This window comes from Mirounga angustirostris, unplaced genomic scaffold (genome assembly GCF_029215605.1).
Source record: "Mirounga angustirostris isolate CCGP_5_RB_7025 unplaced genomic scaffold, mMirAng1.0.hap1 SCAF_13, whole genome shotgun sequence".
Taxonomy (NCBI): Eukaryota; Metazoa; Chordata; class Mammalia; order Carnivora; family Phocidae; genus Mirounga; species Mirounga angustirostris.
Window position 1 is genome coordinate 7,404,085 of NW_026991721.1, and position 18,784 is coordinate 7,422,868.

Sequence of the window (18,784 nt, forward strand, 5' to 3'; positions counted from 1 at the left end):
ACAGACAGGCCCCAGCCAGAGAGGGCTGTTTTTACCTCTTTCAGACAGTCAGCTGTGGTGCAGTACATGAAGTTTCCTCTCTGGATTGTCATTTCCAGCAAATGTCCTTCATTTCCTTTGCTCTGATCCCCCCAGCCCTCAGTCTGTGGTGAGAGGTGACTGCATTGTAGGAGAACCCTCTGAATAACTAAAAGCTAAATTTTTGTGGCCGCAGCCTAAGTCTCACCAGGTGCACTCCTTTCCTACTTAGAAAAGTCACCTTAGCACCAAAAACACAATCAAATCTAGCTGGGTTCCTGCCATGCCTTGGACATGAGTATCAGCAAGCTTTTTTTTTTTTTTTTCAGGATATGAACAATATTTCCCCTCTGGTAACTTTGCAGTTGGCACCAACTATTTCTTTTCACTTTTGACTGCAATTCTAGTCTAAATAGTCTCATGGGCTCTGGCTCCAGCCTCCTGTCATTCTAATCCGAAGCAGCCGAGATCAGACACTGGGATATCTCTTTACTGGCAGTCCGAGACTTGAACTTTGGAAATTGTGGGAAATTCCATGCTTTGGGCACATAGATCTCCTGACTCCACCATACAAGAGTTTTCTTTGCTGAGTAGAAATGGTATTGGGGTAATATGGAGGAAAGAATAATGAAAATAGTCCTTTACGTGTACATAATATTTTAGTACTTACAAAATGATTTTATATTATCTTTTTTTGGGGGGGGTACTAAAACCCTCAGAAAGCAGAGTGGAAAAGTGGATAAGAGTATCAAGTCTGGCCTTATATTACCTCACTTTGAATCCTGATTCCAACATTCATACAGCTATGGGGAGGTTACTTCATCTCTCAGTGCCTCGGTTTCCTTATCTATCAAATTTAGACTATTGATTTCAGGCTTTTTGTGAGGATTAAGTGAGATATGTAAGGCACTTACAATAGGGCATAACAAAAAGCTGTTGTTAGTTGTTGTTATTATTGTATAAGTAAGAAAACTAAGGCCTAGAGAAACTAAGGAGGGATGTTGGAGCTGAGGTTCAAACCTAAATTATTCTTTCTTTGTGCCTGTCTGTCTACCCCATCTTAGCTGCCTCTGAAATCAATACTTTGTGTTGTGTGTAGGTAGCTTTTATCCTGGGGATAAAAGCTTCCCTATGAAGACACAGAAAAGGCAGGGTTTATTATCTCTACAAGTAATAAGAGACACAGAAAAGTCCTGATGACTTAGAAAATCACTAATTACTGTGCTTGATTCTTACTTCTGAGTGTGTACCAAATGCCCTCTTGGAGGAGAAGAGACATGCCATTCTTCTTTTTCCATCTTCCCCCTTTCCCTAGTTTCCCTCAGGGAGGACCTTAAGTGGGCAGAGATTCTGGAATAGGAAAAGTGAAACTAGTAAGTGCTAGGAGGATAGTAGGCACTCTTGTGGCACAGGCAATCTCACAAGCGGTGAAGAGGAAGGGCGGTTGAGAGCTAGGAAAGATAAGGCGTTTCTCGGCAGCACTGGAAAACATTAGTGTACATCCTTATTTGCTGTATTAGCTGTGGCTGGAACGTGTGCTCATCCCTTAACTTCATCTAAAATTAACAGCAGATTATGTCACCTATTGGTGCATTTGGATTGCTTAATTATTTGACTTGAGCCCTCTTCACACTGCCATAGGTTCCAGGGAAAGTGGGGACAAGGGAGGAGAATAGATTCAAGAGATATTTGGGAGATGGATTTAATCGTAACAAAAACCTTGTGAGTCATCAGATGTTGCTATTATTAGTCTCATGGAGAGAAGTGATCTGCCTGAGGTGTAAGGTAAACTACAAACCTTGAACTCACGTCTTTTGATTTCAAGTATAGAGATTATCCCCAATCACCATATCTTCCCCATGCAGGTAGGAGAATGGTCCAGTGATTAATATAGAAAATTAGTATAAAAACTGAGCCTGGGACAGTGGTGCTGAGTGTCGGATGTTTTACTCATGAAGAGATGCTATATATTGGGCAGGCTGTCTTTCCTATACCATAATGTTGATAAGAAACCATCTTTAGCTTTTTAATAATTCTCTAATATTTCTGTTTTATTAGGCTATCATTTGGAAGCAATGAGTTTAAAACCCTTCACCTACCCGTTTCCAGAAACGAGGTTTCTTCATGCAGGACCCAATGTGTATAAATTCAAAATTAGATATGGCAACAGCATCAGGTAATTTTAAAGCTAGGAGAGTAGCTTTTGCAAATACAGGTTAGTACATTCCGACAGGTCATCCCTTCTCTGCCTTCACTCAGTCCAGGGGACTGACTGAAGTAGCATCTTGTAGGACTCTCCCAGATATTTTATATTCCACATATTATTATTCAGGTAAGTTTCTAAGTTATTGATGGCATACCTTTGGAGCAGTGGTTCTCATGATTTTTTATCTCAGGATCTCTTTGCACTCTTAAGATTATTGAGGATCCCAAAGAGGTTTTGATTATGTGGGTTATACCTGTCAATATGTATCATATAAAGATTAAAACAGAAAAATTAAAATAACATACTTATTAATTTAAAAATAATGTATCATTAAATGTTAACAGATAATATATTTTATTAAAAGTATATTTCTAGCACCTGGGTGGCTCAGTCACTTAAGCATCTGACTCTTGATTTTGGCTCAGGTCATGATCTCAGGGTCATGAGATCGAACCCCACATCAGGCACCACACTCAGCAGGAAGTCTGCTGGAGATTCTCTCTTTTCCTCTTCCTCTCCCTCTCCCTCTTCCCCTCCCCCTGCTCTTGCTCTCCCTCTCTCTAAAATAAATAGTAAATCTTAAAAAAAAAAAAAACTATATTTCTAAAAAATTAATGAGGAGATTGGCATCGTTCACATACCTGGGATTTACCCCAGGAATTCAAGGATGGTTCAGCATACAGACATCGACCAATATAGGGGCACTTGGGTGGCTCAGTCAGTTAAGCCTTTGGCTCAGGTCATGATCCCAGGGTCCTGGGATCAAGTCCTGCATTGAGTTCCCTGCTCAGTGGGGAGTCTGCTTCTCCCTCTGCCCCTCCCCCTGCTTGTGTACTCTCTCTCAAATAAATAAATACAATCTTTAAAAAAAAAAAGAAATCAACCAATATAGTACACTGCATTAATAGAATGAAGGGGGAAAAAACACATAATCATCCCAATTGATAAAAAAAAGCATTTGAGGCAGACAGCCTTTCCTCTGCTGTCCTGCCTGCTGCCCCTTTGAGGTGTATTCAATAAACTTTCACCTCCTTTAAGAAAAAAGAAAAAGCATTTGACCAAATCCAGCACCCTTTCATGATAAAAACACTCAATAAACTAGGAATAGAGGGGAACTTCCTCAGTATGATAAGGCCATATATGGAAATGCCACAGCTAACATCATACTCATTTTTAAAAAAAGCTTTTTCCTTAAGATCAAAAACAATGGGGCGCCTGGGTGGCTCAGTTGTTAAGCTACTGCCTTCAGCTCGGGTCATGGTCTCAGGATCTTGGGATCGAGCCCCACACTGGCCTCCCTGCTCTGCGGGAGGCCTGCTTCTCCCTCTCCCACTCCCCCTGCTTATGTTCCCTCTCTTGCTATGTCTCTCTCTGTCAAATAAATAAAATTTTAAGAAAGAGACAAGGATGCCCACTTTCATCACTTCTATTCATCATAGTACTGGTTTCTAGCCAGAGCAATTAGGAAAAGGAAATTAAATGCATACAAATTGGAAAGGAAGAAGTGAAACTATATCTGTGGAAGACATGATCTTACATGTTGAAAATCCTAAAGAATCCACACGTACACAGAAAAACTATTAGACCTGATCAATGAATTAAGAAAAGTTTCAGGATACAAAATCAACATACAAAATCGGTTGTATTTGTGTGCACTGGCAAAAACCAATCTGAACACAAAATGAAGAAAACAATTCCATTTACAATAACATCAATATGAAAAAAATACTTAGCAATAAATTTAACCAAAGAAATGGAAGACTTACACACTGAAAACTACAAAAAGTTGCTGAAAGAAATCAAAGCCTTAAATTAATAGATATCTGTGTTTGTAGATTGGAGGACTTAATATTATTAAGATGACAAAGCAATCTACAGATTCAGTGAAATCCCTGTCAAAATCCCAATGGCATATTTTTCAAAAATGGACAAGCCCATCTTAAAATTCATATGGAATTTCAAGGGACCCTGAATAGCTGAAATAATCTTAAAAAAGAGTAAGTTGGAAGACTCATACTTCCCAATTTAAAAACTTACTACAAAGCTACAGGTAATCAAAAAGTATGGTATGGCCTTAGGAAAACTTTATAGACCATAGGATAGAATTGAGAGCCCAGAAATAAACCCTCACATCTATGGTCAACTGGTTTTTAAAAAAAAAAAATTTTTTTTTTAATTTTTTTTTAAAGATTTTATTTATTTATTTGAGAGAGAGAAAATGAGAGAGAGGGAGCAGGAGGAGGGGAGGGTCAGAGGGAGAAGCAGACTCCCCGCCGAGCAGGGAGCCCAATGTGGGACTCGATCCCGGGACTCCAGGATCATGACCTGAGCCGAAGGCAGTCGCTTAACCAACTGAGCCACCCAGGCGCCCCCCCAAAAAATTTTTAAGATTTTATTTATTGATTAGAGAGAGAGTGAGAGAACAGGAGAGGGGGAGGAGCAGAGGGAGAAGCAGACTCCCCACTGAGCAGGGAGTCTGATGCGGGACTCGATCTTGGGACTCCAGGATCATGACCTGAGCCAAAGGCAGTCGCTTAACCCACTGAGCCACCCAGGTGCCCTGGCCAATTGGTTTTTGACTAGAATGCCAAGACCATTCAATAGGGGAGGAATAGTCTCTTCTCTTTAATAAATGGTTCTGAGAAGAGTAGATATCCACATGCAGAAGAATGAAGTTAGACCCTTACCTTATACCATATACAAAACTTAACTCAAAATAGATCAAAGATCTAGGGGCACCTAGGTGGCACAGTCGGTTGAGCTACCAACTCTTGGTTTTGACTCAGGTCATGATCTTGGGGTCATGAGACTGAGACCCATGTTGGGCTCCACACTCAGTGTGGAATCTGCTTAAGACTCTTTCTCCCTCTCCCTCTGCCCCTCCCCCACTAAAAATAAATAAATCTTTTTAAAAATCAATGATCTAAATTTAAGAGCTAAAACTGTAAAGCTCTTAGAAGAAAATATAGGGACAAATTTTCATGACTTTGAATTTGGCAGTGGTTTTTTAAATACAATACCAAAGGCATAGGCAACAAAAGAAATTAGGATAAATTTGGACTTGACTAAATTAAAAAAAAATTTTTTTAATGATTTTATGTATTTATTTGAGAGAGAGAGCATGGGGGGGAGGGGCAGAGGGAGAGGCAGACTCCCTGCTGAGCAGGGAGCCCAATCCAGGACTCATCCCAGGACTCTGAGCTCATGACCTGAGCCGAAGGCAGACGCTTAACCAACTGAGCCATCCAGGTGCCCCAACTAAATTTATTTTATTTTTTTATTTTTTTAAAGATTTTATTTATTTATTTGACAGAGACAGAGACAGCGAGAGCAGGAACACAAGCAGGGGGAGTGGGAGAGGGAGAAGCAGGCTTCCCGCTGAGCAGGGAGCCCGATGCGGGGCTCGATCCCAGGACCCTGGGATCATGACCTGAGCCGAAGGCAGTCGCTTAAGGACTGAGCCACCCAGGCGCCCTAAATTTTTTTTAAACTGTGCATCAAAGGACACTATCAACAGAGTTAAAGGGCAACCCACAGATGGGAGAAAAATATTTGTAAATCATATATCTGGTAAGAGTTTAATGTCTAGAATATAGAAAAAAGTACAATTCAACAGCAAAATAATAAACCAGTTTTAAAATGGACAAAAGACTTGAATAGACATTCTTCAAAGGAGATATATGAATGGCCAATAAGCACATGAAAAGATGTTCAATATCATTAGTCACTAGGGAAATGCAAATCCAAACCACAATGAGATACCACTTTACACCTACCCGGATAGCTATATAAAAAAACAAAAAACAACAAAAAAGACCACCCAGAAAATTAACAGTTAGCAAGGATGTAGAGAAATTGGAAACCTTGTATAGTGCTTATGGGAATATAAAGTAGTGCACCTGCCGTGGAAAACAATTTGGCAGTTCCTCAAAAAGTTAAACATAGAATTACGATATGACCCAGCAATTTCATTTGTAGGTATATGCCCCAAAGAATTGAAAACAGGGATTCAAGCAGGTGGTTGTACAACACTGTTCATAGCTGTATTATTCACAATAGCCAGAAGACGGAAACAACCCAAGTGTCCATCAAATTAGTGAATGGATAAACAAAATGCAGTTATATGTGTGGTATATACATATATACAATGGAATATTATTCAGCCATAAAAAGAAATTGCAAAAGAAATGAAGTTCTGATACAGGTACAACATGGATAAACCTTGAAAACATTATGCTAAGTGAAATAATCCACTAACAAAAGGAAAAATATTGTATGATTCCACTTCCATGAAATATTAAATAGAAAAATTTATAGAGATAGAGAGTAGACTGGGGGGCGCCTGGGTGGCTCAGTCGTTAAGCATCTGCCTTCGGCTCAGGTCATGGTCCCAGGGTCCTGGGATCGAGCCCCACATTGGGCTCCCTGCTCGGCGTGAAGCCTGCTTCTCCTTCTCCCACTCTCCCTGCTTCTGTTCCCTCTCTTGCTGTGTCTCTCTCTGTCAAATAAATAAAATCTTAAAAAAAAAATAAGTAAGTAGACTAGGGGTCACCAGGGTGGGTGGAGGGCAGAATGGGGAATTATTGCTTAATGAGTACACTGTTTCTGTTTGGGAAGATAAACTTTGGAAATAGTGGTGATGGTTGCACACCATGGTTATGAGTGTAATTAATACCACTGAATTGTATACTTAAAAATGTTTAAAATGGTGGGGCGCCTGGGTGCTCAGTTGTTAAGCGTCTGCCTTCGGCTCAGGTCATGATCCCACCGTCCTGGGATCGAGCCCCGCATCGGGCTCCTTGCTCCGCGGGAAGCCTGCTTCTCCCTCTCCCACTCGCCCTGCTTGTGTTCCCTCTCTGGCTGTCTTTCTCTCTGTCAAATAAATAAAACCTTTAAAAAAAAATGTTTAAAATGGCAAATTTTAGGTTGTATATATTTTACCACAATTTTAAAGTGTATTAATTTAAAATAATAATATATCCATTAAATGTTAACACATTTTTATTAAAAATAACCATATTTTCCAAGACAAAACATTAATGAGAAGATTGGCATTGTTTTAAATTTTTGCAAATCTCATTAGTGTCTGGTTTAATAGAAGCCTGCTAGATTATATCTGCTTCTGCATTCAATCTGTTGTGATAGGGTAGGAATTTGATAATAGCCTTCACAGATCATTGTGGATATTCTTCTTTGACCCTGCATTAAAAATGAACAAGTGGTAGTTGTTTTGTTTTGTTTTGTTTTAATGTAGTTTTTAAAAAAGATTTGTTTATTTATTTGAGAGCAGGTGGAGAGGCAGAGGGAGTGTCTTTTTCTTTTTAAAGATTTTATTTATTTGAGAGAGAGAGAATGTGTGCCCGTGCGTGAGCAGGGGGAGGGGCAGAAGGAGAGAGAGAGACAAAGAATCCCAAGCAGACACAGCACAGAGCCAGGCTCGGGGCTCTATCTCACGTCCCATGAGATCATGACCTGAGCCGAAACCAAGAGTTGGACACTTAACTGCCTGAGCCACCCAGGCTTCCCTAATGTGGTAGTTTTTTTTGTTCTGTTCTTTTTTTTTTTTTTTTTTTTAAAGACTTTATTTGTCTAGATAGAGAGAGAGTGGGTAGGCAGGTTTGGGAAGCAGAGGGAGAGAGAGAGAGAGAATCTCAAGCCGACTCTGCACTGAACACAGAGCAGAGAGCCCAGAGGCCTACACAGAGATCGATCCCAAGACCTGAGATCAGTCATGACCCGAGATTGATCATGACCTGAGCTGAAATCAAGAGTTGGTTGCTAAGCCAACTGAGCCACCCAGGCTCTCCGTTAATATGGTAGTTTTTTAAAGGTTAGTTGCAGTATGGAATCTGAATTGTATCAGTGAACTTTCTGACCTCTGCTACATTAAAAGCTATTGGTCTGTTTTGTTCTGTAAGTGAATCTTTTACCTAGAATGATTTTGTAACATGATGCGTTTCATTGGTCATTTGGAAAATACTGGTTCACTGACTTATATAGATCATCCAAATGTCGACTCATTTCATTATACAATATCATAAAATCATATTTGCTAATATCCCTATCAATCTTAGAAAAGTATTTAAATATTTGAAAGTTGTCAACCTCAGTGTGGTGGATAGAAGTTTTCCAAAGTTCAAATTTTTACTTGAAATCCCAAAATTTATCATTGACACAAACTGTCCGTTGCTTTCCTTGAATTGATAAGCTCATTTTTGAGAAAATGTCACATTCCTAAATCTGAAAACAACTATAGTTTGTCTGTTAACTGATCACTGAAGTAAAACAACATCCCATGAAAAGACCAGCTAGTTCAGTTTGCAATTTAAACAATTGTACAAGTGCTTTTCCTCAAGACAACTGTTGTATTTCGGTGTGCAGCAGAAGTGCTGTATGAGTACTTTCCATTTTATCACATAATGTATTAAAAAGACGTGTATTTAAGGGTTGAGATTTTATAAAATTATTAATTTTTTCCTTCTTCCTCAAATATATTAAATGAAGCTGGATTTTTTTTTTCCTGTGTGGCAGTTAAAATGACCACAATTTAAACTTACAGTTTAGTGCAACTGGCTAGATTTGTGTAAAGGCACCAGCAATTTTGCCCTCCACTGCTTTTGCACTAATGATTAAAATATTAACACAGCAAAAAAGGGCAAATAACATCTTATTATTACTATAAAAATAGTTTTGCCCTTCGAGATCCCTTGAAAGGGTCTTGAGGACACCTGGTGGTCCACAGACTACACTTGAGTACACCTCGTCTAACAAATTATTAACTTTCACAGTGGAAATGTCGGGTCTTGGCAGGTTAATGAAGAAGATATTTTAGTACAGCCTTCTACCGATTCTCAGATCACACCACCTAAGTGATCACTTTTTCCCATGAGCCCTGGGTCAACACACACAACTGTTACTTAGTTATGTTTCTGTAGCTCATTGGAAGTGTCATTTTTGCTCTACTGTCTTCTCTCTACTGACCGTAGAGTCTACTGTCTTCAGAGTTTTCCTTCTTGGTGTACTTATGTCTTATCTGTTTACCTTCTAGAGGGGAAGAGATAGAGAATAAGGAAGTCATCGTCCAGGAGCTGGAGGTAGGGAAAGAAGCAGACAACTTCTGGGAAAGTTATTCTTTAAGACAAGGATGTGTCCATATCCAGATCTTAATTATTTCCTGTGAACTGAGTCATAGCCTCCACTTGATCACTTGGCTTCTCCCTGCCATATTTCCTCTGCAAAGAAACTTCACTGTTTTTCCAGGGAAATTAAAACCTGTATCCTTTTTCAGTTCTCCTAGTTGGTGTCAGCACCTTTGAGGCTGAGTTCTATTGTTTCCACCAGAGTTCCCAGCCCTCTGCAGCTCTCTTTTATGGCAGCCAGCATAGAGAAAGCTTCTGGAGGACTGCCGCCTTCCAGGGCTCTGGGAAACCTCACCCTCCCAACCACTGCCTGGTACTTGACGTTCAGGAAACTCAACTGTAAATACACAGACAACACTGCTGTGTCTTCACTTTAATTGGAAACATTTGCAATTTGCTTTATTCCTACTTCATTTTCATTCCTTTTCTACCCAGCATTAGGTTCTCCCACAGGAAGAAGATTGAGCAAGTGAAAAGCTTTGTAAATTGGTGAAAGCATTGTCCAAGGAGTTAGAAGAGCTCTGGGTGCTGGCCCTGGATTCCAGCCCTGGCTGAGCTACTGATTAGCTGCGCAGCCCCCCAGTAAATCATTCTCTTGGTCTTAATTGCCTCATACATAAAATGAGAGTGCTAAACTAGGTTATTTCTCTTCTAACTTCACAACTCAGTGATTTATGGCTGTTCTAATTTATGAAGACATCTGCTGCCAGATTTCAAAGAATTTGAATACAATGAAATATACAAACAAAACTCTTTCAACCAAAAATTTAAGTCATAGCCTTAAAGGTATCTATCTATAGCTCTTTGGCTAAGTGTTGAAAGATACGTTAGGATCTTGCAGGAGCTCATAGACATCATTATAAATAACAATTATTTTAATATAGGACCATGACAGTTTTCTGCTTATTTTAATTGTGAGTAGAGCAAAGTTTATTTCACTTTGCTTCAGTTAATTCTGGCAGAGAACAGCTCAAGGCAGCATAGTAAAGTGGAGAGAGCATAGACCTTAGAGCCAGTCACATCTGGATAGGAGTTAAGTTCTGCCTTCACACTGGGGTTTGGGGGAAGTTACCTATTTTCTCTGAACCTGTTTTCCTATCTGTCAATGAAGTTAATAAATAATACCTGTTTCCAAGATTGTGGTGAAGATTAGAAATAGATGTGTGCAATGCTTGCCACATCATAGCTAGAAAGCATCTATCTACATTTATAATCCTACCAAATTTTTCAAAGTGCTTTTTATATGTTCTTACTCTCAGTTTTGAGTCAGATGTTACCATCCTCTTTTATTTATTCAGAAAATGTTTATTGATAGGCAGTGAGCCTAATGGTTAGGAGGGTAAACTCTGGAACCCCACTGCCTGGGTTCATATCTTGGCTCCACCATTACTATCTATGTAAACCGGAATAAGTTATTTCACCTCTCTTTGTCTCAGTTTCCTTGTCTATAAAATGGGGATAATAGAAGTGCCTATCTCATAAGGTCTCTATGACTGTTAATATGTATAAAAATAATAACACTTGACATCATGATTATTCAATAAATATTAGTTATTAAAATTATAAGCCAGAGGCTCCTGGCTGGCTCAGTTGGTGGAGCGTACGACTCTTGATCTCGGGATCATGAATTCAAGTCCCGTGTTGGGCGTAGAGATTATAAATAAACTTTAAAATTGTAAACCAGGTACTATGGTAGTACAGAGAATACAAAGATAAATAAGGCACCATTTCTACCTACTGTGAGCCCTAATACGAGGAAATCGAGGCTTAGAGAGATGAAATGACAAAGCTAAGACTGAAGTTAAGATGTTTCCCCCATAGAAATCCAGTAGTCTTTTTATGATACCAAATTGTTTAATTGGTGTATACTAATAAGCATAGGTTAATTAGAGACTAATCAATTAAGATTTTAAAAGAGTAGAAGAAAAGGTTGAACTTAAGCTAACGTAAAATAACTACATATCAATAAATACCAGTATTATTCATTCAGTCAGTCAGTATACATTTACTGAGGTAGACACCAAAGAAGGGATGCTAAAATAAATCAGGTATATATTCTAGCTCAAGGAGATTTCTCAGTAAGAAAAATAAAACGTGGTTGGAATGTAGTAAAGACCCAAGGCTAACTACTGTGAAGTTTGAGACTAATAGTTAATTTACAACTTGGGAAATCAGGGAAAAGTTTCTGGAGGAGATAGCTTTTGAACTGGACCTTAAAGGATAGGTGGGATTTGGACATAGGCTGATGGGTAGAAAGGGCATTTCAGGCAGAGGGAACAGACTATGCAAGAACACAGAAATGGAGAAGCAGAAGGCATGTTCAGGGAACAGCAAATAGTTCAGCTTTAATAGAATATAGAGTATGGAAAAAACAGTGACAGGTATAAATGGAAAGATTGGCTGGGATCAGACGGTATTAAAGTCATTTCAACTTTTTTTTTTTCCTCAGGATTCTATTCGTGTAGTCTTGGGAAACTTGGACAATCTGCAGCCATTTGCTACAGACCACTTCATTATATTTCCCTGTATCCTTTCATTTCTGGATAGAAATGAGCTGCAGGTCGCATTGTAGATTCAAATGGAAGCAGCAAACCCACCGGGCAAACCAGGGAAAGGAGAGGGTCTTATCCCTAAAATAGTACTCAAGGACTCATACTGACTGACTTCTTTCCTCACTCCTTAGCACCATTTCCCAGATAAAAGCAAATGGGAGAGAGTGTCCCACCTGAAATTCAAACATGGGGAAATTGTCTTGGTCCCTTATCCATTTGTTTTCACTCTATATGTGGAGATGAAATGGTTTCATGAAACCCCGTCACCTGGTAAGTAGAATGATGGAAGTGAGTGGTAGAGAAGAAATAGGGAAGGTTGAATGTCCATGGTTAGCGGTGCAAGCTCAATGTGGCAAAATGGTCAGCCAGACTGGGCCCCAACACTGCACAGTGCAGAGGTTAGGAACAAAGTGCTCCAAGCCAGACTGCCTGGTTCAAATCCTGGTGGATTAGCCACTTAATAGTTGTATGACCTTAGGTGAATTAGTTATCTTTCTGTGCCCCCTTTGTGAAATGGTGAAGAATAATAATAGCACCTATCTCGTTGGGTTGTTAAAAGGATTACATATATATAAATACTGGTAGATGGAAAGGAGTACAAAGTCTGACTGACAGTAATCACTCAGTGAAAGCGATCTATTATATAAAAATACTTCCTTCCATTTTAGAGTATGCAGTGACTTTCACCTTAGGGGTATCTTAAAGGCATCTCCCAGTTTTGTTTTGTTTTTTTAAGACTTTATTTATTTATTTGACAGACAGAGACACAGCGAGAGAGGGAACACAAGCAGGGGGAGTGGGAGAGGGAGAAGCAGGCTTCCCGCCAAGCAGGGAGCCTGATGCGGGGCTCGATCCCAGGACCCTGGGATCATGACCTGAGCCAAAGGCAGACGCTTAACAACTGAGCCACCCAGGCGCCCCGACATCTCCCAGTTTTTAATCTCTGAAGGCCATTACTATTTTTACTCATAGAGGGACAAATAGATACCTGCCAGTTTGATTTGGGAAAGAGTGTAAAGACCTTGCCTCAAAATATCTACCCAATTCATTTATCACTGATGTCTGAAGTTCCACCTTGTTTCTTTTAGTAAGGATCATTCCCTTTTAAGTGGCATATCATTAGAATACAGTATGAATGTAATACTTTTGAGCTTGTAGATGACAAAGAGTTCTAAAACAGGAGGAGGAGAATTTGAAGACACTGTATTTCTTTTTTTTTTTAAGATTTTATTTATTTATTTGACAGAGAGAGACACAGCGAGAGAGGGAACACAGCAGGGGGAGTGGGAGAGGGAGAAGCAGGCTCCCCGCCGAGCAGGGAGCCCGATGCAGGGCTCCATCCCAGGACCCTGGGATCATGACCTGAGCCGAAGGCAGACGCTTAACGACTGAGCCACCCAGGTGCCCCGAAGACACTGTATTTCTAGCAAAAGTGGTACCAGGCAGAAAGGAGAAGGGCAGACACAGAGGTTTTTGTCTAGGACCAGTTCTGAGAAATAAATGATAGATAGAAATCCAAGTGAACAGCATCTTGATCCATTATGACATTCAAATTTCCTATTGTAGGGGAGTCAATAAACGACAGTCCTCTTGGATTGGTAAGTTTGTCTTTTCTGTACAAGATGACAATTGCCTTTATTGCCTTCTGTTGTCCAAAAGTTCTGCTCTTATCTCTTCCTCTGCCCCTTGGTTGCTGCTCAGATGCAGTCAGAATTGTATACATGAGACCATCTTTTTCCTCGTGGCTAGATTTCTGAGACGGTCTCTAATAGAATGTCTGTCCTTACTTGAAAAGCTGGTGTTAAAAGTCACTTTTGGCAGTTTAAAGATGGGGAGTTCTCTTCACTGTGCCCTGATGAACTGTGAACAGCTCTGGAAAAGGAGTCACAGGAGTCGGGTTCCTCTCTCAAGGTCCTAGCAGAGAGGAAAACAGCAGGAGCCATGATGAGGAAACGAAAACGAGCGGAAGTGCCCAGCTCCCCCAGCAGGCCAGCGCTGGACAGGTCAGTGGTGTTGAGAGAGAGTCTAAATCCTGTATCCTGGTTAGGCTTTGCCAGCTACTGCTGCCAGGCATCTTGTCCTTCAATGAGTCACTTTTTGTCTTGGGTTCTTTGGTACTTGCCTATTTCCATGGGTGGACTAAGGGAAGGAGGCAAGTTGATATTTGCAATGCAATTTGAACACAATTCCTTCCTCAGCAAAGTAGGATTCTTCTGTTCCTCAGACAATGGCTGGGAGGAAATGCAATCAGATCTATACAATTGAATCCAAGTCCTATTCAGTGAGCTTTTAGTATGGTCATACTACCAGAAGGCATAAGACTGGGCGCCTGGGTGGCTCAATCGGTTAAGCGTCTGCCTTCAGCTCAGGTCATGATCCCAGGGTCCTGGGATCGAGCCCCGCATCAGGCTCCCTGCTCCGCGGGAAGCCTGCTTCTCCCTCTCCCACTCCCCCTACTTCTGTTCCCTCTCTCGCTGTGTCTCTCTCTGTCAAATAAATAAATAAAATCTTTAAAAAAAAAAAAGAAGGCATAAGACTTAAGAAGTCCCAAAATATTATACAAGAATGTAGAGAAACCCTCAAGAGTGTGAGAAAAAAATAAAATATAATTCTATTTTACCTAGTAAGCAGTAAACTTTTGGAACTCTACCTTAAGAGATGGAGTAGGCTAAAATGGAAATGTCTGCAAGAGGTTATGTATCAATTACTGCGTGAGATGCTGCAACATTAGGGGCAATGTTGAACACATCCCTAACATGTCAAAGTTGGTATTGTAGAGGGTACTTATTTTCTTCTCCCGAATCTCTGTCAGGGACAGAGTGAGTCAGTAAGGTAATACAGTCATTCTTATTTGCACCCAGAGAGGGCAGCTAGAATAATCCAAGATGTGGTTTGCTCCCCAGCTCAATGTGCTTTCAGCCCATGTTCACAGAGAGCAGCTGCTCCCTTCTTGGGATCATGGGGGCACACAGGAGCAGTGAGGGTGGACCATGAGGGAGCTGAGCCCTTTACCCTCCAAATGCACATGTCAGGGAAGAGTTAGGAAATTTCTTTCCCAGCCAGGTGGAATGTGAAGGTACTTAGGGGTGTGAAGCTTTGCTCGGTTCTATTTGACTGAATTTTCCATGGGGATGAGGGCTCACATCTTGCCTTTCTCTGGGTTTTGATGCAGACAAGTATTTCAAAATCTGATTACCTGCTGTCAACCGCATTTTTCCTTTCTCAATCCCTAGATCACTAAATGTCTCAAATTGGGATTCTGCTGTGAATTAAAGCAGCACCCAAAGAGAATTTGGCCACACAATTTACTCTGCAGGCCAGGAGTGGTATAAAAATAGCCAACCTGCTGAAATATTCATTTGGGCCACATTTGCTTAAATGTGGTGATGTTGCTGCTGCCAGTAACATTTCCTGGGCTTTTCCCTCACCTCAGGGCCAAGATGGGGATTTCCAGCCAAGGCCCCAGCAAAAAGAAGCCCCTTATGGAAACCAGGAGGGTAAGCACCAAAATGGAGGCTTTAAGGCTTCTGGCTGTTCCTGCTCTGTTACAGGTCAGGATTCCTGTTACCAGCACTTCCTGGTCCTAAGTACAGACTGAGCTGACTGAACTCATTCTCAGGTTTCACCATCCGCAGAGCAGCATCCAACCATTCCACCCTTGCCACAACCTGTCCCCAAAGTGGCCACGTAATACAAACATCGATGAATCCTTTTGTTAAAAGGTCTTTTCTTCTCAGCTTAAAAAGCTGCTGCTTGTACTCTGCAGTGAGATAAGAAAACAAGTCTGCTGAATTGTGTGGTGGGATCCAGTAGAGAATTTTTTTCATTTTAGAAACCTTTTTGCCATCATCTACACTGGGATCTGAGCCTGGGAACATCTAGTTTTTATAGAGGAGCTAGGCATGTATCGCATGGGATACTGGTAAGAGAAAACTTCATTTAGGGCAGTGATGGGCTGGCCCCAATAGTATTCGATTTCATTTGTGAGGTTTATTCCCCATTTAGATATTTCTATATCTGCTGCTACTCCATTTCAGAGCTGTTTTCCATAGTAGTCTCTAAAAGAGCACTCTTTCTTTTCTTCCCCTCTTGAAATAGCTGTTATTTGTGCTCTTTTCTTACTTTTCACTTATCGCTCTAAAGTAGCTCTGACCTTCAGTGTTTAAACACTACCAGTTCACCTCCCTCACCTTCCTAAGTTCCATAGCATGATCAGTATATCTATATATGCATTTATTCAACAGACTTACTGTGTGTCTACTGTGTGCCAAGTATTAGAGATACCATGCTCTCCTCTAAAAATGTCAATGGTATAAAGCTAGGCAGACAATTATTATTTTTTTTTTAAAGATTGTATTTATTTATCTGAGAGAGAGAATGAGAGACAGAGAGCATGAGAGGGAGGAGGGTCAGAGGGAGAAGCAGACCCCCTGCCGAGCAGGGAGCCCGATGCGGGACTCGATCCCGGGACTCCAGGATCATGACCTGAGCCGAAGGCAGTCGCTTAACCAACTGAGCCACCCAGGCGCCCCTAGGCAGACAATTATTGATAGATGTGCTACATACAGGAATAAAGGAAATACAGGGAACAAAGGAACCACAAAGGAGAACCTCACCCAAATTAGGTGGATGTGAGGGAGGGTTCCCAGAGTAGCTCAAAGAACTAAGGCCAAGAGGAGAGAGTACAGTGCATTTGGTGACTGCAAGCCAGTGTACCTGGAGCTTAGTTAAAGTACAGTGCTAAGAAACGTTACTGAAGAGGTCAGCACAGGCTAGATCATGAAGGGCTTAATGCCACTTTCAAGATCATAGGATTTCCCTAAAACATTTTTAAAGTAGAAAAGTAAAGTGATTTACATTTCTAAATGATTATTTTGCCTCCTGTTTGCAAGGTATTGTGTTAGTTGCTGGGGTGCATGCAAACATGTAAAACCTGGTTTCTTTCCAGTAACTTATTGTTTAGTTGGGGGAAGAAGGAACCCTTAGGGACTGGGACCTCTGCCTCTGTGGGTAGGGGCAGGGCACAGGACCCGTTGTGCAAAGCCATCTGGCCCACTGAGTGATTATAGGCAGATGATTGCCCTCTTCTATACTCCCATCCTTTCAAGAAGGAAGAAAAAGAAATGAGAAAGTACAGGAGGAGTACATGAAGATCTGAAGAACAAAGACGCTTTATACAACCAAGATAATTACTATTAAAAGAACATTTCTCTCACTCTCTATCCTTCATACCTTCCTATTCTTAGTTTGACACATCATCTCCCTCAAGAACAGTACCCACAGTTTCTTACTCAACATAATTACCTTTTCAGCCTGATACTGGGTTTAGAAAAAAATGAGAAGGAAAAAAAACCAAAAGGAACATGTTTATTGATTTTGACTCAAAGCCCAATGACGGTCTCCACTGTAGACCCTGTTCCCAGAGAGAGGATTTCTCCTAAATTAGACTGATCACAGTGACTCTCAGTGTAGGTCACTTGAGCTGGAAAAATTGAATTTGCTCCTATGGTCCAATGCTTAATATTTTCTCTCCCCTTTGGGGAACTCAGCGTGTTGGGTCACATCAGTGTGGACTGTCATGTCTGAACATGACACCACTGGGATCTGGTACGGGGAAAGCTTAGAAGAACATGACACATATCTGAATAAGGTCTCTGTTTCATAAGAGGTGTTTTGGGGAGAATGGGAAGGAAAGGCCGACCCATTCCCTTTATTACTTCAGGTCCCAGACTAGAGATCCAAACTTTGTAAGGATAAAAAGTGGGGGAGAGCCAATGAATGGTTCAGAAGTAAAACAGATTATCATGTAGGTAGTTTTTTTGTTTTTGTTTTTTTGCCACCTCTGCTTGAACTGTACTTCTAAGCAGATCTGGCCCTGAACATACAGAGAACAACCTTGTGTTGGGTTGTAAGTGCATTATGTCTTGTTGGATGTCCCAGATGGTACTCTCAGTCTTATTTCAGGCTGTGTTTTTCCTTTCTTATGACATTTGCCTAAAAAGACATCTGTCAAGTTTTCAGGAGAGCACAAATGCTAGACTGTCTCATCAGGGGAATCTCCCCTGGTTGGGAGATCTTTACCTTTGCCCCAGGGCCTCTGCCCTTCTGTTCCCCACTGCCAACCTATGTAGGTGCTTTCATTAGGGCCAATGCAGCAGAATTTAAGCTCCAAACCATAGTTTCATTACATTTGTAAGAATCATTTCCTCAAGCTACAAATCAGAGCTGTACCCCTGTAAGCTAATGTACTTGGAGACTTAGAAGAGGTAAGAGATGGTTTCCTTCCTCCCCAGAGTTCCCTTTCATGTTTACAGGAATATTACTTAGGTAGCAGCCTATGTGTTCTAGAATTTGCAGTTTTGTGGAAAAGTTTCTCTTAAAAATACAGCTTAGGGTGCCTGGGTGGCCCAGTCAGTTAAGTGTCTGCCTTTGGCTCAGGTCATGATCTCAGGGTCTGGAGATCAAGCCCCACATTGGGCTCCCTGCTCAGCGGGGAGTCTGCTTCTCCCTCTGCCTCTCCTCCTGGCTTGTGCTCTCTCTCACTCACTCACTATCTCTCTCAAAAAAAATAAATAAAATCTTAAAAAAAAAAGAAATAGAGCTTATGCTTCGGATGGGGGCTACATCCTAACTTTCCCAGAGGCTTATCATGTCTCTGCCTCCTGACCCACCTTGACAGTCTGTAGTCCCTTGCTGTAGAATTCTTCACCAGCACAACGGCTCAAGGAACTTCTCAGCACCGCTAGGTAGTCAGGCCCCCAGGTTCTTTCCAGGTGAGGGGAGTGGCCAGTTGGCAGAGAATTCCAAAGAAAACATATGAACCATGATTCTGAATATCAGGGTGTCAACTGGAAATGTTGTGGGCTTGG

At 41.0% G+C, this 18,784-nt stretch overlaps 1 protein-coding gene across 4 annotated transcripts in view; it reads left to right on the forward strand.

Annotated features, from left to right (window-relative positions):
• Positions 1–18,784, forward strand: part of MAJIN (membrane anchored junction protein) — a 29,359-nt gene that overhangs the window by 6,447 nt on the left and 4,128 nt on the right. For 2 of the 4 annotated variants that reach the window (XR_006793779.2, XM_045893350.2), the window contains exons 2-8: positions 2,077–2,194; positions 9,273–9,318; positions 11,813–11,888; positions 12,060–12,185; positions 13,482–13,513; positions 13,827–13,918; positions 15,349–15,412. Coding sequence is in view for 1 of the 4 variants with exons in the window: in XM_045893350.2 (XP_045749306.1) it covers positions 2,094–2,194; positions 9,273–9,318; positions 11,813–11,888; positions 12,060–12,185; positions 13,482–13,513; positions 13,827–13,918; positions 15,349–15,412 (537 nt within the window). In the remaining 3 variants the exon portion in view is untranslated. The remainder of the gene's footprint in view (positions 1–2,076; positions 2,195–9,272; positions 9,319–11,812; positions 11,889–12,059; positions 12,186–13,481; positions 13,514–13,826; positions 13,919–15,348; positions 15,413–18,784) is intronic. The other 2 variants (XR_008507434.2, XR_008507433.2) reach the window with 1 other exon arrangement.